This window comes from Ranitomeya imitator, chromosome 1 (assembly GCF_032444005.1).
Source record: "Ranitomeya imitator isolate aRanImi1 chromosome 1, aRanImi1.pri, whole genome shotgun sequence".
In the NCBI taxonomy this organism is placed as follows: domain Eukaryota; kingdom Metazoa; phylum Chordata; class Amphibia; order Anura; family Dendrobatidae; genus Ranitomeya; species Ranitomeya imitator.
The window spans coordinates 1,213,716,348-1,213,743,247 of NC_091282.1; the positions used below are offsets into that span (position 1 = coordinate 1,213,716,348).

A 26,900-nucleotide genomic window follows, 5' to 3' on the forward strand; every position below is an offset into this window, starting at 1 on the left:
ACGCTGAGCCGAGGACTCTGGCGAGTGCCCGACGCTGAGCCGAGGACTCTGGCGAGTGCCCGACGCTGAGCCGAGGACTCTGGCGAGTGCCCGACGCTGAGCCGAGGACTCTGGCGAGTGCCCGACGCTGAGCCGAGGACTCTGGCGAGTGCCCGACGCTGAGCCGAGGACTCTGGCGAGTGCCCGACGCTGAGCCGAGGACTCTGGCGAGTGCCCGACGCTGAGCCGAGGACTCTGGCGAGTGCCCGACGCTGAGCCGAGGACTCTGGCGAGTGCCCGACGCTGAGCCGAGGACTCTGGCGAGTGCCCGACGCTGAGCCGAGGACTCTGGCGAGTGCCCGACGCTGAGCCGAGGACTCTGGCGAGTGCCCGACGCTGAGCCGAGGACTCTGGCGAGTGCCCGACGCTGAGCCGAGGACTCTGGCGAGTGCCCGACGCTGAGCCGAGGACTCTGGCGAGTGCCCGACGCTGAGCCGAGGACTCTGGCGAGTGCCCGACGCTGAGCCGAGGACTCTGGCGAGTGCCCGACGCTGAGCCGAGGACTCTGGCGAGTGCCCGACGCTGAGCCGAGGACTCTGGCGAGTGCCCGACGCTGAGCCGAGGACTCTGGCGAGTGCCCGACGCTGAGCCGAGGACTCTGGCGAGTGCCCGACGCTGAGCCGAGGACTCTGGCGAGTGCCCGACGCTGAGCCGAGGACTCTGGCGAGTGCCCGACGCTGAGCCGAGGACTCTGGCGAGTGCCCGACGCTGAGCCGAGGACTCTGGCGAGTGCCCGACGCTGAGCCGAGGACTCTGGCGAGTGCCCGACGCTGAGCCGAGGACTCTGGCGAGTGCCCGACGCTGAGCCGAGGACTCTGGCGAGTGCCCGACGCTGAGCCGAGGACTCTGGCGAGTGCCCGACGCTGAGCCGAGGACTCTGGCGAGTGCCCGACGCTGAGCCGAGGACTCTGGCGAGTGCCCGACGCTGAGCCGAGGACTCTGGCGAGTGCCCGACGCTGAGCCGAGGACTCTGGCGAGTGCCCGACGCTGAGCCGAGGACTCTGGCGAGTGCCCGACGCTGAGCCGAGGACTCTGGCGAGTGCCCGACGCTGAGCCGAGGACTCTGGCGAGTGCCCGACGCTGAGCCGAGGACTCTGGCGAGTGCCCGACGCTGAGCCGAGGACTCTGGCGAGTGCCCGACGCTGAGCCGAGGACTCTGGCGAGTGCCCGACGCTGAGCCGAGGACTCTGGCGAGTGCCCGACGCTGAGCCGAGGACTCTGGCGAGTGCCCGACGCTGAGCCGAGGACTCTGGCGAGTGCCCGACGCTGAGCCGAGGACTCTGGCGAGTGCCCGACGCTGAGCCGAGGACTCTGGCGAGTGCCCGACGCTGAGCCGAGGACTCTGGCGAGTGCCCGACGCTGAGCCGAGGACTCTGGCGAGTGCCCGACGCTGAGCCGAGGACTCTGGCGAGTGCCCGACGCTGAGCCGAGGACTCTGGCGAGTGCCCGACGCTGAGCCGAGGACTCTGGCGAGTGCCCGACGCTGAGCCGAGGACTCTGGCGAGTGCCCGACGCTGAGCCGAGGACTCTGGCGAGTGCCCGACGCTGAGCCGAGGACTCTGGCGAGTGCCCGACGCTGAGCCGAGGACTCTGGCGAGTGCCCGACGCTGAGCCGAGGACTCTGGCGAGTGCCCGACGCTGAGCCGAGGACTCTGGCGAGTGCCCGACGCTGAGCCGAGGACTCTGGCGAGTGCCCGACGCTGAGCCGAGGACTCTGGCGAGTGCCCGACGCTGAGCCGAGGACTCTGGCGAGTGCCCGACGCTGAGCCGAGGACTCTGGCGAGTGCCCGACGCTGAGCCGAGGACTCTGGCGAGTGCCCGACGCTGAGCCGAGGACTCTGGCGAGTGCCCGACGCTGAGCCGAGGACTCTGGCGAGTGCCCGACGCTGAGCCGAGGACTCTGGCGAGTGCCCGACGCTGAGCCGAGGACTCTGGCGAGTGCCCGACGCTGAGCCGAGGACTCTGGCGAGTGCCCGACGCTGAGCCGAGGACTCTGGCGAGTGCCCGACGCTGAGCCGAGGACTCTGGCGAGTGCCCGACGCTGAGCCGAGGACTCTGGCGAGTGCCCGACGCTGAGCCGAGGACTCTGGCGAGTGCCCGACGCTGAGCCGAGGACTCTGGCGAGTGCCCGACGCTGAGCCGAGGACTCTGGCGAGTGCCCGACGCTGAGCCGAGGACTCTGGCGAGTGCCCGACGCTGAGCCGAGGACTCTGGCGAGTGCCCGACGCTGAGCCGAGGGCTCTGGCGAGTGCCCGACGCTGAGCCGAGGACTCTGGCGAGTGCCCGACGCTGAGCCGAGGGCTCTGGCGAGTGCCCGACGCTGAGCCGAGGACTCTGGCGAGTGCCCAACGCTGAGCCGAGGACTCTGGCGAGTGCCCGACGCTGAGCCGAGGACTCTGGCGAGTGCCCGACGCTGAGCCGAGGACTCTGGCGAGTGTATTATACTATGCGGAGGATTATGGGGTGTGCATTATACTATGCGGAGGAATATGGCGAGTGCATTACACTATATGGACGACTATGGGGTAACAATTATTAAATACCCTGCAGTAAAAAATAAAATACAGGAATTAGTTAACATGTTTTTTTGATTTAAAAAAATGCAGAACCATTCCCCCTCATCACGGCAACCGTAATTGGTACAGTCGTAACTATAATATTAAAAACCTCACTGTGAAGTGGTGGGATGGCTTTTGAATTTTTTTATCATAAAACATGTTAACTAAATATTGTATTTTATTTTCATGCACTATGCTGTTTATGTATTTACTGCAGGGTATTTAATCATTATGTTTCTGCGCTTACATGCTGCATGCACGCCAATTTATATCCTAGTTCATATCTTTGGGGAAACGAGCGTCAAACGACTTCAGTATTGTGGATCACACTTAGCGGCCTGAACTCAGCGCATGTAAATACGACTGAAATGCTTCTGTGTGATGGGGATGGGGCAATATGTTTGCATTGGAACCCCACTTTAAACTTTTGCCCAGGGCCCCACTTTGTCTAAAACAGGCCGTGCAGGGAGGCGAGGATCCATCTCTCCACCAGAGAGAGCAAAGGACAACGCCATTTCCAGTACAGAGAGGCGAGAAGCCATCTCCCCCCAGAGAGAAACGCCACCTCCGGTACAGAGAGGCGAGAAGCCATCTCCCCCAGAGAGAAACGCCACCTCCGGTACAGAGAGGCGAGAAGCCATATCCCTCCAGAGAGAAACGCCACCTCCGGTACAGAGAGGTGAGAAGCCATCTCCCCCCAGAGAGAAAAGCAACCTCAGGTACAGAGAGGCGAGAAGCCATCTCCCCCCAGAGAGAAACGCCACCTCAGGTACAGAGAGGCCAGAAGCCATCTCCCCCCAGAGAGAAACGCCACCTCCGGTACAGAGAGGTGAGAAGCCATCTCCCCCCAGAGAGAAAAGCAACCTCAGGTACAGAGAGGCCAGAAGCCATCTCCCCCCAGAGAGAAACGCCACCTCCGGTACAGAGAGGCGAGAAGCCATCTCCACCCCAGAGAGAAACGCCACCTCCGGTACAGAGAGGCGAGAAGCCATATCCCTCCAGAGAGAAACGCCACTTCAGGTACAGAGAGGCGAGAAGCCATCTCCCCCCCAGAGAGAAACGCCACCTCCGGTACAGAGAGGCGAGAAGCCATCTCCACCCAGAGAGAAACGCCACCTCCGGTACAGAGAGGCGAGAAGCCATCTCCCCCCAGAGAGAAACGCCACCTCAGGTACAGAGAGGTGAGAAGCCATCTCCCCCCAGAGAGAAAAGCAACCTCAGGTACAGAGAGGCCAGAAGCCATCTCCCCCCAGAGAGAAACGCCACCTCAGGTACAGAGAGGCGAGAAGCCATATCCCTCCAGAGAGAAACGCCACCTCAGGTACAGAGAGGTGAGAAGCCATCTCCCCCCAGAGAGAAACGCCACCTCAGGTACAGAGAGGTGAAAAGCCATCTCCCCCCAGAGAGAAACGCCACCTCAGGTACAGAGAGGTGAGAAGCCATCTCCCCCCAGAGAGAAACGCCACCTCAGGTACAGAGAGGCGAGAAGCCATCTCCCCCCAGAGAGAAACGCCACCTCCGGTACAGAGAGGCGAGAAGCCATCTCCCCCCAGAGAGAAACGCCACCTCAGGTACAGAGAGGCGAGAAGCCATATCCCTCCAGAGAGAAACGCCACCTCAGGTACAGAGAGGCGAGAAGCCATCTCCCCCCAGAGAGAAACGCCACCTCAGGTACAGAGAGGTGAGAAGCCATCTCCCCCCAGAGAGAAAAGCAACCTCAGGTACAGAGAGGCGAGAAGCCATCTCCACCCAGAGAGAAACGCCACCTCCGGTACAGAGAGGCGAGAAGCCATCTCCCCCCAGAGAGAAACGCCACCTCAGGTACAGAGAGGCGAGAAGCCATATCCCTCCAGAGAGAAACGCCACCTCCGGTACAGAGAGGTGAGAAGCCATCTCCCCCCAGAGAGAAACGCCACCTCCGGTACAGAGAGGCGAGAAGCCATCTCCCCCCAGAGAGAAACGCCACCTCAGGTACAGAGAGGCGAGAACCCATCTCCCCCCAGAGAGAAACGCCACCTCAGGTACAGAGAGGCGAGAAGCCATCTCCCCCCAGAGAGAAAAGCAACCTCAGGTACAGAGAGGCCAGAAGCCATCTCCCCCCAGAGAGAAACGCCACCTCAGGTACAGAGAGGCCAGAAGCCATCTCCCCCCAGAGAGAAAAGCCACCTCCGGCACAGAGAGGCGAGAAGCCATCTCCCCCCAGAGAGAAACGCAACCTCAGGTACAGAGAGGCGAGAAGCCATCTCCCCCCAGAGAGAAAAGCCACCTCCGGTACAGAGAGGCGAGAAGCCATCTCCCCCCAGAGAGAAACGCCACCTCCGGTACTCTTTGTACTAAGAGAACTAAGTAATGTAATAGATAAACCATTATTTCTTAGTTTTAGGGACTCTATAGCGACGGGGTCTGTTCCGCAGGACTGACGCAAAAGTGGCATCAATATTCAAAAAGGGCTCTAAAAGTGAACCTGGAAATTATAGGCCAGTAAGTCTAACCTCTATTGTTGGTAAAATATTTGAAGGGTTTCTGAGGGATGTTATTCTGGATTATCTCAATGAGAATAACTGTTTAACTCCATATCAGCATGGGTTTATGAGAAATCGCTCCTGTCAAACCAATCTAATCAGTTTTTATGAAGAGGTAAGCTATAGGCTGGACCACGGTGAGTCATTGGACGTGGTATATCTCGATTTTTCCAAAGCGTTTGATACCGTGCCGCACAAGAGGTTGGTACACAAAATGAGAATGCTTGGTCTGGGGGAAAATGTGTGTAAATGGGTTAGTAACTGGCTTAGTGATAGAAAGCAGAGGGTGGTTATAAATGGTATAGTCTCTAACTGGGTCGCTGTGACCAGTGGGGTACCGCAGGGGTCGGTATTGGGACCTGTTCTCTTCAACATATTCATTAATGATCTGGTAGAAGGTTTACACAGTAAAATATCGATATTTGCAGATGATACAAAACTATGTAAATCAGTTAATACAAGAGAAGATAGTATTCTGCTACAGATGGATCTGGATAAGTTGGAAACTTGGGCTGAAAGGTGGCAGATGAGGTTTAACAATGATAAATGTAAGGTTATACACATGGGAAGAGGGAATCAATATCACCATTACACACTGAACGGGAAACCACTGGGTAAATCTGACAGGGAGAAGGACTTGGGGATCCTAGTTAATGATAAACTTACCTGGAGCAGCCAGTGCCAGGCAGCAGCTGCCAAGGCAAACAGGATCATGGGGTGCATTAAAAGAGGTCTGGATACACATGATGAGAGCATTATACTGCCTCTGTACAAATCCCTAGTTAGACCGCACATGGAGTACTGTGTCCAGTTTTGGGCACCGGTGCTCAGGAAGGATATAATGGAACTAGAGAGAGTACAAAGGAGGGCAACAAAATTAATAAAGGGGATGGGAGAACTACAATACCCAGATAGATTAGCGAAATTAGGATTATTTAGTCTACAAAAAAGACGACTGAGGGGCGATCTAATAACCATGTATAAGTATATAAGGGGACAATACAAATATCTCGGTGAGGATCTGTTTATACCAAGGAAGGTGACGGGCACAAGGGGGCATTCTTTGCGTCTGGAGGAGAGAAGGTTTTTCCACCAACATAGAAGAGGATTCTTTACTGTTAGGGCAGTGAGAATCTGGAATTGCTTGCCTGAGGAGGTGGTGATGGCGAACTCAGTCGAGGGGTTCAAGAGAGGCCTGGATGTCTTCCTGGAGCAGAACAATATTGTATCTTACAGTTATTAGGTTCTTTAGAAGGACGTAGATCTGGGGATTTATTCTGACGGAATATCGGCTGAACTGGATGGACAAATGTCTTTTTATGGCCTTGCTAACTATGTTACTACTAGATGGTGGTCTGATTCTAACACATCGGGTATTCTAGAATACGTATGCAGTATAAATCCCACCCAAAATATCGCTGATTGGTCGCGCCAGCCGCCCGCGACCAATCAGCGATGCGAAATTTCCATTACAGACAAAGAGAATTAGACGATTATATAGTAGATGTTACTATGCGAGAAGCCAGAAAGCAGAAGAGAAGAAAGCACCTCCAGTACAGAAGCGAGGAGCCAGGATCTGGGATTGTTACTTACCTTGTGGGGGGCCATGTCTGGGATCAGACCAGGGAGTGGCGCGTCTGCTCATGGGCTCAAGGTGATAAGAAGACCCAGCTCCTCCGCTGCAGCGGCTCACTCATCATCTGAGAAAGACAGCAGGACAGACATCAAATGACATATGGGAGGAGCCAAGGACAAATGGTTCACTATGCGTTATATTATCACATCCATAATGGCAATCCGCTAATACTATATAATAGGGGGAGTATAATAATCTGCTAATACTACACTAGTGCTCAAAAGTTTACATACCCCGGCAGAATTTTTGCTTTTTTTGGCCTTATTTCAGAGCATATGAATGATAACACCAAAACTTTTCCTCCACTCATGGTTAGTGGTTGGGTGAAGCCATTTATTGTCAGACTACTGTGTTTTCTCTTTATAAATCATAATGACAACACAAAACATCCAAATGACCCTGATCAAAAGTTCACCCCCCCATTTCTTAATACCGTGTGTTGCCCCCTCTAACATCAATGACAGCTTGAAGTCTTTTGTGGTAGTTGTGGATGAGGGTCTTTATTTTCTTAGGAGGTAAAGCTGCCCACTCTTCTTGGCATAAAGCCTCCAGTTCCTGTAAATTCCTGGGCTGTCTAGCATGAACTGCGCGCTTGAGATCTCCCCAGAGTGGCTCAATGATATTGAGGTCAGGAGACTGAGATGACCACTCCAAAACCTTCACTTTGTTCTGCTGTAGACAATGGTAGGTCGACTTTGCCTTCTGTTTTGGATCATTGTCATGTTGGAACGTACAAGTATGTCCCATGTGCAGCTTCCGGGCTGATGATTGCAGATTTGCCTCCAGTATTTGCTGATAACGTGCTGCATTCATCTTTCCTTCAACTTTGACCAAGTTTCCTCTGCCTTTGTAGCTCACACAGCCCCAAAACATCAGTGATCCACCTCCGTGCTTTACAGTAGGAATGGTGTTCCTTTCATCATAGGCCTTGTTGACCTTTCTCCAAATGTAACGTTTATGGTTTTGACCAAAAAGTTCAGTTTTGGTCTCATCACTCCAAATTCCCCTGTTCCAGAAGTTTTGAGGCTTGTCTCTGTGCTGTTTTTACGTATTGTAGGTGAGATACTTTGTGGTATTTGCGTAGTAATGGCTTTCTTCTGGTGACTCGACCATGCAGCCAATTTTTCTTCAAGTGCCTCCTTATTGTGCATCTTTACACAGTCGCACCGCTAGTTTTCAGAGAGTCCTATATCTCAGCTGATGTTATTTGTGGGTTTTTCTTTGCATCCCGAAGTTGTGGACGACATTTTTGTTGGTCTACCTGACCGTGGTTTTGTTTTTACAGAGCCCCTGATTTTCCATTTGTTAATCACAGTGTGAACGCTGCTGACTGGCATTATCAGTTCCTTGGATATATTTTTGTATCCCTTTCCTGTTTTATACAGTTCAACTACCTTTTCCCGTAGATCTGTTGACAATTCTTTTGCTTTCCCCATGACTCACAACCCAGAAACATCAGTGGCTGGATGAAGGATGCAAGAGTCTGTGTGGACCCCAGAAACTCACGCAGCTTTTATGCACACACACTGATTACAAGCAAACAGGTCACAGGTGAGGATGTTACCTTTAGTAGCCATTCACACCCATTTCTGTCAACTTCTGTGCATGTTATCAGGCCAAAATCACCAGGGGATGTGAACTTTTGATCAGGGTCATTTGGATGTTTTGTGATGTCATTATGATTTATAAAGAGAAAACACAATAGTCTGACAATAAATGGCTTCACCCAACCACTAACCATGAGTGGAGAAAAAGGTTTGTTGTTATCATTCATATTCTCTGAAAAAAGGCCAAGAAAGCAAAAATTCTGCCGGGGTATGTAAACTTTTGAGCACAACTGTATATAATAGGGAGGAGTATAACAATCCGCTAATACTATATAGTGGGGAGTATATTAAATGCTAATTAATTATGTAACATTCCTACAATGTGATATTCTGTTTTCTGTCTTTAGATTCTGTCCCTCACAGGTGAAGTGAACGAACGATACAAATGACAGACCTCTCCATTATTTGTAGGGAAAACTGCAAAATGGGGCAGGAGACAGCGATGGGGGGCAGGAGACAGCGACGGCGGGCAGGAGACAGCGACGGGGGGCAGGAGACAGCGACGGGGGGCAGGAGACAGCGACGGGGGGCAGGAGACAGCGACGGGGGGCAGGAGACAGCGACGGCGGGCAGGAGACAGCGACGGCGGGCAGGAGACAGCGACGGCGGGCAGGAGACAGCGACGGCGGGCAGGAGACAGCGACGGCGGGCAGGAGACAGCGACGGCGGGCAGGAGACAGCGACGGCGGGCAGGAGACAGCGACGGCGGGCAGGAGACAGCGACGGCGGGCAGGAGACAGCGACGGCGGGCAGGAGACAGCGACGGCGGGCAGGAGACAGCGACGGCGGGCAGGAGACAGCGACGGCGGGCAGGAGACAGCGACGGCGGGCAGGAGACAGCGACGGCGGGCAGGAGACAGCGACGGCGGGCAGGAGACAGCGACGGCGGGCAGGAGACAGCGACGGCGGGCAGGAGACAGCGACGGCGGGCAGGAGACAGCGACGGCGGGCAGGAGACAGCGACGGCGGGCAGGAGACAGCGACGGCGGGCAGGAGACAGCGACGGGGGGCAGGAGACAGCGTCGGCGGGCAGGAGACAGCGTCGGCGGGCAGGAGACAGCGTCGGCGGGCAGGAGACAGCGACGGCGGGCAGGAGACAGCGACGGCGGGCAGGAGACAGCGACGGCGGGCAGGAGACAGCGACGGCGGGCAGGAGACAGCGACGGCGGGCAGGAGACAGCGACGGCGGGCAGGAGACAGCGACGGCGGGCAGGAGACAGCGACGGCGGGCAGGAGACAGCGACGGCGGGCAGGAGACAGCGACGGCGGGCAGGAGACAGCGACGGCGGGCAGGAGACAGCGACGGCGGGCAGGAGACAGCGACGGCGGGCAGGAGACAGCGACGGCGGGCAGGAGACAGCGACGGCGGGCAGGAGACAGCGACGGCGGGCAGGAGACAGCGACGGCGGGCAGGAGACAGCGACGGCGGGCAGGAGACAGCGACGGGGGGCAGGAGACAGCGACGGCGGGCAGGAGACAGCGACGGGGGGCAGGAGACAGCGACGGGGGGCATGAGAAAGATGGGGCAGGAAAAAGATGGGGGGCAGGAGAAAGATGGGGGGCAGGAGAAAGATGGGGGGCAGGAGAAAGCGACGGGGGGCAGGAGACAGCGACGGGGGGCAGGAGACAGCGACGGGGGGCAGGAGACAGCGACGGGGGGCAGGAGACAGCGATGGGGGGCAGGAGACAGCGATGTGGGGCAGGAGACAGCGATGGGGGCAGGAGAAAGATGGGGGGCAGGAGAAAGATGGGGGGCAGGAGAAAGATGGGGGGCAGGAGAAAGATGGGGGGCAGGAGACAGCGACGGGGGCAGGAGACAGCGACGGGGGCAGGAGACAGCGACGGGGGGCAGGAGACAGTGATGGGGGGCAGGAGACAGCGATGGGGGGCAGGAGACAGCGATGGGGGGCAGTATATAGTTATGGGGGCAGTACACAGTGATGGGGGCAGTATATAGTTATGGGGCAGTATATAGTTATGGGGGACAGTACACAGTGATGGGGGCAGTATATAGTTATGGGGCAGTATATAGTTATGGGGGCAGTACACAGTGATGGGGCAGGATACAGTGATGGGGCAGGAACAATGATGGTGGGCAGTATATAGTTATGGAGGGCATTACAGTGATGGGGGTGTACACAGTGATGGGGGCAGCACACAGTGATGGGGGCAGCACACAGTGATGGGGGCAGCACACAGTGATGGGGGCAGCACACAGTGATGGGGGCAGCACACAGTGATGGGGGCAGCACACAGTGATGGGGGCAGCACACAGTGATGGGGGCAGCACACAGTGATGGGGGCAGTATATATAGTTATGGGGCAGTACACAGTGATGGGGCAGTATATATAGTTATGGGGGCAGTATATATAGTTATGGGGCAGTATATATAGTGATGGGGGCAGTATATACAGTTATGGGGGCAGTATATATAGTTATGGGGCAGTATATATAGTGATGGGGGCAGTATATACAGTTATGGGGGCAGTATATACAGTTATGGGGGGCAGTATATATAGTTATGGGGGCAGTATATACAGTTATGGGGGCAGTATATATAGTTATGGGGGCAGTATATATAGTTATGGGGCAGTATATATAGTTTTGGGGGCAGTACACAGTGATGGGGGCAGTACACAGTGATGGGGGCAGTATATATAGTTATGGGGGGCAGTACACAGTGATGGGGGCAGTATATATAGTTATGGGGGGCAGTACACAGTGATGGGGGGGCAGTATATATAGTTATGGGGGCAGTATATTGTGATTGGGGCTGTATATATTGTGATGGGGGCAGTACACAGTGATGGGGGGCAGTACACAGTGATGGGAGCAGTATATATAGTTATGGGGTCAGTATATATAGTTATGGGGGGCAGTATATAGTTATGGGGCAGTACACAGTGATGGGGGCAGTATATATAGTTATGGGGGCAGTATATATAGTTATTGGGGGCAGTATATATAGTGATGGGGCAGTATATATATATAGTGATGGGGCAGTATATATATATAGTGATGGGGCAGTATATATATAGTGATGGGGCAGTATATATAGTTATGGGGGCAGTATATATAGTGATGGGGCAGTATATATAGTGATGGGGGCAGTATATATAGTGATGGGGGCAGTATATATAGTTATGGGGGCAGTATATATAGTGATGGGGCAGTATATATAGTGATGGGGGCAGTATATATAGTGATGGGGCAGTATATATATAGTGATGGGGCAGTATATATAGTGATGGGGCAGTATATATAGTGATGGGGCAGTATATATAGTGATGGGGCAGTATATATAGTGATGGGGGCAGTACACAGTTATGGAGCAGTATATATAGTTATGGGGGCAGTATATATAGTGATGGGGCAGTATATATAGTTATGGGGGGCAGTATAGTGATGGGGCAGTATATATAGTGATGGGGCAGTATATATAGTTATGGGGGCAGTACACAGTTATGGGGGGCAGTATATATAGTTATGGGGGCAGTATATATAGTTATGGGGGGCAGTATATATAGTTATGGGGGCAGTATATATAGTTAAGGGGGTAGTATATATAATGATGGGGGCAGTATATATAGTGATGGGGCAGTATATATAGTTATGGGGGCAGTACACAGTTATGGAGCAGTATATATAGTTATGGGGGCAGTATATATAGTTATGGGGGCAGTATATAGTGATGGGGGGCAGTATATTGTGATGGGGGGCAGTATATATAGTTATGGGGGCAGTACACAGTGATGGAGCAGTATATATAGTTATGGGGGCAGTATATATAGTTATGGGGGCAGTATATATAGTTATGGGGGGCAGTACACAGTGATGGGGGCAGTATATATAGTTATGGGGGTGTACACAGTGATGGGGGCAGTATATATAGTTATGGGGGCAGTATATATAGTTATGGGGGGCAGTATATATAGTTATGGGGGGCAGTATATATAGTTATGGGGGTGTACACAGTGATGGGGCAGTATATATAGTTATGGGGGTGTACACAGCTATGGGGGCAGTATATATAGTTATGGGGGCAGTATATATAGTTATGGGGGCAGTATATATAGTTATGGCGGGGCAGTACACAGTGATGGGGGCAGTATATATAGTTATGGGGGGTACACAGTGATGGGGGCAGTAAATATAGTTATGGGGGCAGTATATATAGTGATGGGGGCAGTATATTGTGATGGGGCAGTATATATAGTTATGGGGGCAGTATATATAGTTATGGGGGCAGTATATATAGTTATGGGGCAGTATATTGTGATGGGGGGCAGTATATATAGTTATGGGGGCAGTATATATAGTTATGGGGGGCAGTACACAGTGATGGGGCAGTATATATAGTTATGGGGGGCAGTATATATAGTTATGGGGGGCAGTATATATAGTTATGGGGGGCAGTATATATAGTTATGGGGGGGCAGTATATATAGTTATGGGGGGCAGTATATATAGTTATGGGGGGCAGTATATATAGTTATGGGGGGCAGTATATATAGTTATGGGAGCAGTATATATAGTTATGGGGGCAGTATATATAGTGATGGGGGGCAGTATATATAGTTATGGGGGGCAGTATATATAGTTATGGGGGCAGTATATATAGTGATGGGGCAGTATATATAGTGATGGGGCAGTATATATAGTTATGGGGGCAGTATATATAGTTATGGGGGGCAGTATATATAGTGATGGGGCAGTATATATATAGTGATGGGGCAGTATATATAGTTATGGGGCAGTATATATAGTTATGGGGGCAGTACACAGTTATGGGGGCAGTATATATAGTTATGGGGCGCAGTATATATAGTTATGGGGGGCAGTATATATAGTTATGGGGGCAGTATATATAGTGATGGGGCAGTATATATAGTGATGGGGCAGTATATATAGTTATGGGGGGCAGTACACAGTTATGGAGCAGTATATATAGTTATGGGGGCAGTATATATAGTTATGGGGCAGTATATAGTGATGGGGGGCAGTATATTGTGATGGGGGCAGTATATATAGTTATGGGGGGCAGTATATATAGTTATGGGGGCAGTATATATAGTTATGGAGCAGTATATATAGTTATGGGGGCAGTATATTGTGATGGGGGCAGTATATATAGTTATGGGGGCAGTATATATAGTTATGGGGCAGTATATATGGTTATGGGGGGGCAGTACACAGTGATGGGGGCAGTATATATAGTTATGGGGGTGTACACAGTGATGGGGGCAGTATATATAGTTATGGGGCAGTATATATAGTGATGGGGCAGTATATTGTGATGGGGGGCAGTATATATAGTTATGGGGGCAGTATATATAGTTATGGGAGCAGTATATTGTGATGGGGGCAGTATATATAGTTATGGGGGCAGTATATATAGTTATGGGGGGCAGTATATATAGTTATGGGGGGCAGTATATATAGTTATGGGGGCAGTATATATAGTTATGGGGGCAGTATATATAGTTATGGGGGCAGTATATATAGTTATGGGGGGCAGTATATATAGTTATGGGGGGCAGTATATATAGTTATGGGGGGCAGTACAGTGATGGGGCAGTATATATAGTTATGGGGGGCAGTATATATAGTTATGGGGGCAGTACACAGTGATGGGGCAGTATATTGTGATGGGGGCAGTATATATAGTTATGGGGCAGTATATATAGTTATGGGGGGCAGTACATATAGTTATGGGGGGCAGTATATATAGTTATGGGGGGCAGTATATATAGTTATGGGGGGCAGTACACAGTGATGGGGCAGTATATTGTGATGGGGGGCAGTATATATAGTTATGGGGGCAGTATATATAGTTATGGGGGCAGTATATATAGTTATGGGGGCAGTATATATAGTTATGGGGCAGTATATATAGTTATGGGGGGCAGTACACAGTGATGGGGCAGTATATATAGTTATGGGGGGCAGTATATATAGTTATGGGGGCAATACACAGTGATGGGCAGTATATTGTGATGGGGGGCAGTATATATAGTTATGGGGGCAGTATATATAGTTATGGGGGCAGTATATATAGTTATGGGGGGCAGTACACAGTGATGGGGCAGTATATATAGTTATGGGGGCAGTATATATAGTTATGGGGGCAGTACACAGTGATGGGGCAGTATATATAGTTATGGGGGGCAGTATATAGTGATGGGGCAGTATATTGTGATGGGGGGCAGTATATATAGTTATGGGGCAGTATATATAGTTATGGGGGGCAGTACACAGTGATGGGGCAGTATATATAGTTATGGGGGGCAGTATATATAGTGATGGGGGCAGTATATACAGTGATGGGGCAGTATATATAGTTATGGGGCAGTATATATAGTTATGGGGGGCAGTATATAGTGATGGGGGGCAGTATATTGTGATGGGGGGCAGTATATATAGTTATGGGGGCAGTACACAGTGATGGAGCAGTATATATAGTTATGGGGGCAGTATATATAGTTATGGGGGCAGTATATATAGTTATGGGGGGCAGTACACAGTGATGGGGGCAGTATATATAGTTATGGGGGTGTACACAGTGATGGGGGCAGTATATATAGTTATGGGGGCAGTATATATAGTTATGGGGGGCAGTATATATAGTTATGGGGGGCAGTATATATAGTTATGGGGGTGTACACAGTGATGGGGCAGTATATATAGTTATGGGGGTGTACACAGCTATGGGGGCAGTATATATAGTTATGGGGGCAGTATATATAGTTATGGGGGCAGTATATATAGTTATGGCGGGGCAGTACACAGTGATGGGGGCAGTATATATAGTTATGGGGGGTACACAGTGATGGGGGCAGTAAATATAGTTATGGGGGCAGTATATATAGTGATGGGGGCAGTATATTGTGATGGGGCAGTATATATAGTTATGGGGGCAGTATATATAGTTATGGGGGCAGTATATATAGTTATGGGGCAGTATATTGTGATGGGGGGCAGTATATATAGTTATGGGGGCAGTATATATAGTTATGGGGGGCAGTACACAGTGATGGGGCAGTATATATAGTTATGGGGGGCAGTATATATAGTTATGGGGGGCAGTATATATAGTTATGGGGGGCAGTATATATAGTTATGGGGGGGCAGTATATATAGTTATGGGGGGCAGTATATATAGTTATGGGGGGCAGTATATATAGTTATGGGGGGCAGTATATATAGTTATGGGAGCAGTATATATAGTTATGGGGGCAGTATATATAGTGATGGGGGGCAGTATATATAGTTATGGGGGGCAGTATATATAGTTATGGGGGCAGTATATATAGTGATGGGGCAGTATATATAGTGATGGGGCAGTATATATAGTTATGGGGGCAGTATATATAGTTATGGGGGGCAGTATATATAGTGATGGGGCAGTATATATATAGTGATGGGGCAGTATATATAGTTATGGGGCAGTATATATAGTTATGGGGGCAGTACACAGTTATGGGGGCAGTATATATAGTTATGGGGCGCAGTATATATAGTTATGGGGGGCAGTATATATAGTTATGGGGGCAGTATATATAGTGATGGGGCAGTATATATAGTGATGGGGCAGTATATATAGTTATGGGGGGCAGTACACAGTTATGGAGCAGTATATATAGTTATGGGGGCAGTATATATAGTTATGGGGCAGTATATAGTGATGGGGGGCAGTATATTGTGATGGGGGCAGTATATATAGTTATGGGGGGCAGTATATATAGTTATGGGGGCAGTATATATAGTTATGGAGCAGTATATATAGTTATGGGGGCAGTATATTGTGATGGGGGCAGTATATATAGTTATGGGGGCAGTATATATAGTTATGGGGCAGTATATATGGTTATGGGGGGGCAGTACACAGTGATGGGGGCAGTATATATAGTTATGGGGGTGTACACAGTGATGGGGGCAGTATATATAGTTATGGGGCAGTATATATAGTGATGGGGCAGTATATTGTGATGGGGGGCAGTATATATAGTTATGGGGGCAGTATATATAGTTATGGGAGCAGTATATTGTGATGGGGGCAGTATATATAGTTATGGGGGCAGTATATATAGTTATGGGGGGCAGTATATATAGTTATGGGGGGCAGTATATATAGTTATGGGGGCAGTATATATAGTTATGGGGGCAGTATATATAGTTATGGGGGCAGTATATATAGTTATGGGGGGCAGTATATATAGTTATGGGGGGCAGTATATATAGTTATGGGGGGCAGTACAGTGATGGGGCAGTATATATAGTTATGGGGGGCAGTATATATAGTTATGGGGGCAGTACACAGTGATGGGGCAGTATATTGTGATGGGGGCAGTATATATAGTTATGGGGCAGTATATATAGTTATGGGGGGCAGTACATATAGTTATGGGGGGCAGTATATATAGTTATGGGGGGCAGTATATATAGTTATGGGGGGCAGTACACAGTGATGGGGCAGTATATTGTGATGGGGGGCAGTATATATAGTTATGGGGGCAGTATATATAGTTATGGGGGCAGTATATATAGTTATGGGGGCAGTATATATAGTTATGGGGCAGTATATATAGTTATGGGGGGCAGTACACAGTGATGGGGCAGTATATATAGTTATGGGGGGCAGTATATATAGTTATGGGGGCAATACACAGTGATGGGCAGTATATTGTGATGGGGGGCAGTATATATAGTTATGGGGGCAGTATATATAGTTATGGGGGGCAGTATATAGTTATGGGGGCAGTATATATAGTTATGGGGGGCAGTACACAGTGATGGGGCAGTATATATAGTTATGGGGGCAGTATATATAGTTATGGGGGCAGTACACAGTGATGGGGCAGTATATATAGTTATGGGGGGCAGTATATAGTGATGGGGCAGTATATTGTGATGGGGGGCAGTATATATAGTTATGGGGCAGTATATATAGTTATGGGGGGCAGTACACAGTGATGGGGCAGTATATATAGTTATGGGGGGCAGTATATATAGTGATGGGGGCAGTATATACAGTGATGGGGCAGTATATATAGTTATGGGGCAGTATATATAGTTATGGGGGGCAGTATATAGTTATGGGGGGCAGTACACAGTGATGGGGCAGTATATATAGTTATGGGGGGCAGTATATAGTGATGGGGCAGTATATTGTGATGGGGCAGTATATATAGTTATGGGGGGCAGTACACAGTGATGGGGCAGTATATATAGTTATGGGGGGGCAGTATATATAGTGATGGGGGCAGTATATACAGTGATGGGGGCAGTATATATAGTTATGGGGCAGTATATATAGTTATAGGGGGCAGTATATATAGTTATGGGGGCAGTACATTGTGATGGGGGGCAGTATATATAATTATGGGGGCAGTATATATAGTTATAGGGGGCAGTACATATAGTTATGGGGGGCAGTATATATAGTTATGGGGGGCAGTACACAGTGATGGGGCAGTATATTGTGATGGGGGGCAGTATATATAGTTATGGGGGCAGTATATATAGTTATGGGGGGCAGTATATATAGTTATGGGGGGCAGTATATATAGTTATGGGGGGCAGTATATATAGTTATGGGGGCAGTACACAGTGATGGGGCAGTATATATAGTTATGGGGGGCAGTATATATAGTTATGGGGGCAATACACAGTGATGGGGCAGTATATTGTGATGGGGGCAGTATATATAGTTATGGGGCAGTATATATAGTTATGGGGGGCAGTATATAGTTATGGGGGCAGTATATATAGTTATGGGGGGCAGTACACAGTGATGGGGCAGTATATATAGTTATGGGGGCAGTATATATAGTTATGGGGGGCAGTACACAGTGATGGGGCAGTATATATAGTTATGGGGGGCAGTATATAGTGATGGGGCAGTATATTGTGATGGGGGGCAATATATATAGTTATGGGGGGCAGTACACAGCGATGGGGCAGTATATATAGTTATGGGGGGCAGTATATATAGTGATGGGGGAAGTATATACAGTGATGGGGCAGTATATATAGTTATGGGGCAGTATATATAGTTATGGGGGGCAGTATATAGTTATGGGGGCAGTATATATAGTTATGGGGGGCAGTACACAGTGATGGGGCAGTATATATAGTTATGGGGGCAGTATATACAGTGATGGGGCAGTATATATAGTTATGGGGGGCAGTACACAGTGATGGGGCAGTATAGTGATGGGGGCAGTATATACAGTGATGGGGGCAGTATATATAGTTATGGGGCAGTATATATAGTTATGGGGGGCAGTATATATAGTTATGGGGGGCAGTATATAGTTATGGGGGCAGTATATATAGTTATGGGGGGCAGTACACAGTGATGGGGCAGTATATATAGTTATGGGGGCAGTATATATAGTTATGGGGGGCAGTACACAGTGATGGGGCAGTATATATAGATATGGGGGGCAGTATATAGTGATGGGGCAGTATATTGTGATGGGGGGCAGTATATATAGTTATGGGGGCAGTATATATAGTTATGGGGGGGCAGTATATATAGTTATGGGGGGCAGTATATATAGTTATGGGGGAAGTATATATAGTTATGGGGGGCAGTACACAGTGATGGGGCAGTATAGTTATGGGGGGCAGTATATATAGTTATGGGGGCAGTATATATAGTTATGGGGGGAAGTATATATAGTGATGGGGGCAGTATATACAGTGATGGGGGCAGTATATATAGTTATGGGGCAGTATATATAGTTATGGGGGGCAGTATATATAGTTATGGGGGGCAGTATATAGTTATGGGGGCAGTATATATAGTTATGGGGGGCAGTACACAGTGATGGGGCAGTATATATAGTTATGGGGGCAGTATATATAGTTATGGGGGCAGTACACAGTGATGGGGCAGTATATATAGTTATGGGGGCAGTATATAGTGATGGGGCAGTATATTGTGATGGGGGGCAGTATATATAGTTATGGGGGCAGTACATAGTGATGGGGGCAGTATATATAGTTATGGGGGCAGTATATAGTGATGGGGCAGTATATTGTGATGGGGCAGTATATATAGTTATGGGGGCAGTACATAGTGATGGGGGCAGTATATATAGTTATGGGGGCAGTATATATAGTTATGGGGGCAGTATATATAGTGATGGGGGCAGTATATATAGTTATGGGGGCAGTACATAGTGATGGGGCAGTATATATAGTTATGGGGGGCAGTATATATAGTGATGGAGCAGTATATTGTGATGGGGGCAGTATATATAGTTATGGGGGCAGTACATAGTGATGGGGGCAGTATATATAGTGATGGAGCAGTATATTGTGATGGGGCAGTATATATAGTTATGGGGGCAGTATATATAGTGATGGGGCAGTATATTGTGATGGGGGGCAGTATATATAGTTATGGGGGCAGTACATAGTGATGGGGCAGTATATATAGTTATGGGGGGCAGTATATATAGTTATAGGGGGCAGTATATAGTGATGGGGCAGTATATTGTGATGGGGGGCAGTATATATAGTTATGGGGGCAGTACACAGTGATGGGGGGCAGTACACAGTTATGGGGCAGTATATACAGTTATGGAGCAGTATATATAGTTATGGGGGCAGTATATATAGTTATGTGGGCAGTACATAGTGATGGGGGCAGTATATATAGTTATGGGGGGCAGTATATATAGTTATGGGGGGCAGTATATATAGTTATGGGGGGCAGTATATAGTGATGGGGCAGTATATTGTGATGGGGGGCAGTATATATAGTTATGGGGGCAGTACACAATTATGGGGCAGTATATATAGTTATGGGGGGCAGTATATATAGTTATGGGGGGCAGTACACAGTGATGGGGGCAGTATATATAGTTATGGGGGCAGTATATATAGTTATGGGGCAGTATTTATAGTTATGGGGGGCAGTATATATAGTTATGGGGGCAGTATATATAGTTATGGGGCAGTATTTATAGTTATGGGGGGCAGTATATATAGTTATGGGGGTAGTATATATAGTTATGGGGCAGTATATATAGTTATGGGGCAGTATATATAGTGATGGGGCAGTATATATAGTTATGGGGCAGTATATATAGTGATGGGGCAGTATATATAGTTATGGGGGGCAGTATATATAGTTATGGGGGCAGTATATATAGTTATGGGGCAGTATTTATAGTTATGGGGCAGTATATATAGTGATGGGGCAGTATATATAGTGATGGGGCAGTATATATAGTTATGGGGGGCAGTATATATAGTTATGGGGGCAGTATATATAGTTATGGGGGGCAGTATATATAGTTATGGGGGCAGTATATATAGTTATGGGGCAGTATTTATAGTTATGGGGCAGTATATATAGTGATGGGGCAGTATTTATAGTTATGGGGCAGTATATATAGTTATGGGGGCAGTATATATAGTTATGGGGGGCAGTATATATAGTGATGGGGCAGTATATATATAGTGATGGGGCAGTATATATAGTTATGGGGCAGTATATATAGTTATGGGGGCAGTACACAGTTATGGGGGGCAGTATATATAGTTATGGGGCGCAGTATATATAGTTATGGGGGGCAGTATATATAGTTATGGGGGCAGTATATATAGTGATGGGGCAGTATATATAGTGATGGGGCAGTATATATAGTTATGGGGGGCAGTACACAGTTATGGAGCAGTATATATAGTTATGGGGGCAGTATATATAGTTATGGGGCAGTATATAGTGATGGGGGGCAGTATATTGTGATGGGGGCAGTATATATAGTTATGGGGGGCAGTATATATAGTTATGGGGGCAGTATATATAGTTATGGAGCAGTATATATAGTTATGGGGGCAGTATATTGTGATGGGGGCAGTATATATAGTTATGGGGGCAGTATATATAGTTATGGGGCAGTATATATGGTTATGGGGGGGCAGTACACAGTGATGGGGGCAGTATATATAGTTATGGGGGTGTACACAGTGATGGGGGCAGTATATATAGTTATGGGGCAGTATATATAGTGATGGGGCAGTATATTGTGATGGGGGGCAGTATATATAGTTATGGGGGCAGTATATATAGTTATGGGAGCAGTATATTGTGATGGGGGCAGTATATATAGTTATGGGGGCAGTATATATAGTTATGGGGGGCAGTATATATAGTTATGGGGGGCAGTATATATAGTTATGGGGGCAGTATATATAGTTATGGGGGCAGTATATATAGTTATGGGGGCAGTATATATAGTTATGGGGGGCAGTATATATAGTTATGGGGGGCAGTATATATAGTTATGGGGGGCAGTACAGTGATGGGGCAGTATATATAGTTATGGGGGGCAGTATATATAGTTATGGGGGCAGTACACAGTGATGGGGCAGTATATTGTGATGGGGGCAGTATATATAGTTATGGGGCAGTATATATAGTTATGGGGGGCAGTACATATAGTTATGGGGGGCAGTATATATAGTTATGGGGGGCAGTATATATAGTTATGGGGGGCAGTACACAGTGATGGGGCAGTATATTGTGATGGGGGGCAGTATATATAGTTATGGGGGCAGTATATATAGTTATGGGGGCAGTATATATAGTTATGGGGGCAGTATATATAGTTATGGGGCAGTATATATAGTTATGGGGGGCAGTACACAGTGATGGGGCAGTATATATAGTTATGGGGGGCAGTATATATAGTTATGGGGGCAATACACAGTGATGGGCAGTATATTGTGATGGGGGGCAGTATATATAGTTATGGGGGCAGTATATATAGTTATGGGGGGCAGTATATAGTTATGGGGGCAGTATATATAGTTATGGGGGGCAGTACACAGTGATGGGGCAGTATATATAGTTATGGGGGCAGTATATATAGTTATGGGGGCAGTACACAGTGATGGGGCAGTATATATAGTTATGGGGGGCAGTATATAGTGATGGGGCAGTATATTGTGATGGGGGGCAGTATATATAGTTATGGGGCAGTATATATAGTTATGGGGGGCAGTACACAGTGATGGGGCAGTATATATAGTTATGGGGGGCAGTATATATAGTGATGGGGGCAGTATATACAGTGATGGGGCAGTATATATAGTTATGGGGCAGTATATATAGTTATGGGGGGCAGTATATAGTTATGGGGGGCAGTACACAGTGATGGGGCAGTATATATAGTTATGGGGGGCAGTATATAGTGATGGGGCAGTATATTGTGATGGGGCAGTATATATAGTTATGGGGGGCAGTACACAGTGATGGGGCAGTATATATAGTTATGGGGGGCAGTATATATAGTGATGGGGGCAGTATATACAGTGATGGGGGCAGTATATATAGTTATGGGGCAGTATATATAGTTATAGGGGGCAGTATATATAGTTATGGGGGCAGTACATTGTGATGGGGGGCAGTATATATAATTATGGGGGCAGTATATATAGTTATAGGGGGCAGTACATATAGTTATGGGGGGCAGTATATATAGTTATGGGGGGCAGTACACAGTGATGGGGCAGTATATTGTGATGGGGGGCAGTATATATAGTTATGGGGGCAGTATATATAGTTATGGGGGGCAGTATATATAGTTATGGGGGGCAGTATATATAGTTATGGGGGGCAGTATATATAGTTATGGGGGCAGTACACAGTGATGGGGCAGTATATATAGTTATGGGGGGCAGTATATATAGTTATGGGGGCAATACACAGTGATGGGGCAGTATATTGTGATGGGGGGCAGTATATATAGTTATGGGGCAGTATATATAGTTATGGGGGGCAGTATATAGTTATGGGGGCAGTATATATAGTTATGGGGGGCAGTACACAGTGATGGGGCAGTATATATAGTTATGGGGGCAGTATATATAGTTATGGGGGGCAGTACACAGTGATGGGGCAGTATATATAGTTATGGGGGGCAGTATATAGTGATGGGGCAGTATATTGTGATGGGGGGCAATATATATAGTTATGGGGGGCAGTACACAGCGATGGGGCAGTATATATAGTTATGGGGGGCAGTATATATAGTGATGGGGGAAGTATATACAGTGATGGGGCAGTATATATAGTTATGGGGCAGTATATATAGTTATGGGGGGCAGTATATAGTTATGGGGGCAGTATATATAGTTATGGGGGGCAGTACACAGTGATGGGGCAGTATATATAGTTATGGGGGCAGTATATACAGTGATGGGGGCAGTATATATAGTTATGGGGGCAGTACACAGTGATGGGGCAGTATAGTGATGGGGGCAGTATATACAGTGATGGGGGCAGTATATATAGTTATGGGGCAGTATATATAGTTATGGGGGGCAGTATATATAGTTATGGGGGGCAGTATATAGTTATGGGGGCAGTATATATAGTTATGGGGGGCAGTACACAGTGATGGGGCAGTATATATAGTTATGGGGGCAGTATATATAGTTATGGGGGGCAGTACACAGTGATGGGGCAGTATATATAGATATGGGGGGCAGTATATAGTGATGGGGCAGTATATTGTGATGGGGGGCAGTATATATAGTTATGGGGGCAGTATATATAGTTATGGGGGGGCAGTATATATAGTTATGGGGGGCAGTATATATAGTTATGGGGGAAGTATATATAGTTATGGGGGGCAGTACACAGTGATGGGGCAGTATAGTTATGGGGGGCAGTATATATAGTTATGGGGGCAGTATATATAGTTATGGGGGGAAGTATATATAGTGATGGGGGCAGTATATACAGTGATGGGGGCAGTATATATAGTTATGGGGCAGTATATATAGTTATGGGGGGCAGTATATATAGTTATGGGGGGCAGTATATAGTTATGGGGGCAGTATATATAGTTATGGGGGGCAGTACACAGTGATGGGGCAGTATATATAGTTATGGGGGCAGTATATATAGTTATGGGGGCAGTACACAGTGATGGGGCAGTATATATAGTGATGGGGGCAGTATATAGTGATGGGGCAGTATATTGTGATGGGGGGCAGTATATATAGTTATGGGGGCAGTACATAGTGATGGGGGCAGTATATATAGTTATGGGGGCAGTATATAGTGATGGGGCAGTATATTGTGATGGGGCAGTATATATAGTTATGGGGGCAGTACATAGTGATGGGGGCAGTATATATAGTTATGGGGGCAGTATATATAGTTATGGGGGCAGTATATATAGTGATGGGGGCAGTATATATAGTGATGGGGCAGTATATATAGTTATGGGGGCAGTATATATAGTTATGGGGGGCAGTATATATAGTTATGGGGGGCAGTATATATAGTTATGGGGGGCAGGACACAGTGATGGGGCAGTATATATAGTTATGGGGGGCAGTATATTGTGATGGGGGGCAGTATATATAGTTATGGGGGCAGTACATAGTGATGGGGCAGTATATATAGTTATGGGGGGCAGTATATATAGTGATGGAGCAGTATATTGTGATGGGGGCAGTATATATAGTTATGGGGGCAGTACATAGTGATGGGGGCAGTATATATAGTGATGGAGCAGTATATTGTGATGGGGCAGTATATATAGTTATGGGGGCAGTATATATAGTGATGGGGCAGTATATTGTGATGGGGGGCAGTATATATAGTTATGGGGGCAGTACATAGTGATGGGGCAGTATATATAGTTATGGGGGGCAGTATATATAGTTATAGGGGGCAGTATATAGTGATGGGGCAGTATATTGTGATGGGGGGCAGTATATATAGTTATGGGGGCAGTACACAGTGATGGGGGGCAGTACACAGTTATGGGGCAGTATATACAGTTATGGAGCAGTATATATAGTTATGGGGGCAGTATATATAGTTATGTGGGCAGTACATAGTGATGGGGGCAGTATATATAGTTATGGGGGGCAGTATATATAGTTATGGGGGGCAGTATATATAGTTATGGGGGGCAGTATATAGTGATGGGGCAGTATATTGTGATGAGGGGCAGTATATATAGTTATGGGGGCAGTACACAATTATGGGGCAGTATATATAGTTATGGGGGGCAGTATATATAGTTATGGGGGGCAGTACACAGTGATGGGGCAGTATATATAGTTATGGGGGCAGTATATATAGTTATGGGGCAGTATTTATAGTTATGGGGGGCAGTATATATAGTTATGGGGGCAGTATATATAGTTATGGGGCAGTATTTATAGTTATGGGGGGCAGTATATATAGTTATGGGGGTAGTATATATAGTTATGGGGCAGTATATATAGTTATGGGGCAGTATATATAGTGATGGGGCAGTATATATAGTTATGGGGCAGTATATATAGTGATGGGGCAGTATATATAGTTATGGGGGGCAGTATATATAGTTATGGGGGCAGTATATATAGTTATGGGGCAGTATTTATAGTTATGGGGCAGTATATATAGTGATGGGGCAGTATATATAGTGATGGGGCAGTATATATAGTTATGGGGGGCAGTATATATAGTTATGGGGGCAGTATATATAGTTATGGGGGGCAGTATATATAGTTATGGGGGCAGTATATATAGTTATGGGGCAGTATTTATAGTTATGGGGCAGTATATATAGTGATGGGGCAGTATTTATAGTTATGGGGCAGTATTTATAGTTATGGGGCAGTATATATAGTGATGGGGCAGTATATATAGTGATGGGGCAGTATATATAGTGATGGGGCAGTATATATAGTTATGGGGGGCAGTATATATAGTTATGGGGGCAGTATATATAGTTATGGGGGCAGTATATATAGTTATGGGGCAGTATTTATAGTGATGGGGCAGTATATATAGTGATGGGGCAGTATATATAGTTATGGGGGGCAGTATATATAGTTATGGGGCAGTATATATAGTGATGGGGCAGTATATATAGCGATGGGGCAGTATATATAGTTATGGGGGCAGTATATATAGTTATGGGGGGCAGTATATATAGTTATGGGGGCAGTATATATAGTTATGGGGGCAGTACACAGTGATGGGGGGCAGTACACAGTTATGGGGCAGTATATACAGTTATGGAGCAGTATATATAGTTATGGGGGCAGTATATATAGTTATGTGGGCAGTACATAGTGATGGGGGCAGTATATATAGTTATGGGGGGCAGTATATATAGTTATGGGGGGCAGTATATATAGTTATGGGGGGCAGTATATAGTGATGGGGCAGTATATTGTGATGGGGGGCAGTATATATAGTTATGGGGGCAGTATATATAGTTATGGGGCAGTATTTATAGTTATGGGGCAGTATATATAGTGATGGGGCAGTATATATAGTGATGGGGCAGTATATATAGTGATGGGGCAGTATATATAGTGATGGGGGGCAGTATTTATAGTTATGGGGGTGTACACACATAGAACATTAGTCTCTGTTGTTATTTCTCACCTTCTCCCGTCGTCTCCACAACACTCAGCACCGGAAGTGACCGCGCTGCACTCTGGGAGATGTAGTTTACAGAATGAAGTCTGTGCAGTGACGCACTTCCTGGTGGAGGG

The 26,900-nt window shown here is 47.8% G+C and overlaps 1 protein-coding gene across 1 annotated transcript in view; it reads right to left on the minus strand.

Annotated features, from left to right (window-relative positions):
• CCDC142 (coiled-coil domain containing 142) overlaps positions 1–26,871 on the minus strand; it is a 38,421-nt gene extending 11,550 nt beyond the window's left edge. Inside the window, exons 1-2 of the mRNA XM_069744997.1 lie at positions 26,791–26,871; positions 6,713–6,819 (exon numbers count right to left, since the gene is read on the minus strand). Coding sequence (XP_069601098.1) covers positions 6,713–6,764 — 52 coding nt within the window. The 5' untranslated portion in view covers positions 6,765–6,819; positions 26,791–26,871. The remainder of the gene's footprint in view (positions 1–6,712; positions 6,820–26,790) is intronic.
• Positions 26,872–26,900: the final 29 nt, after the last annotated feature.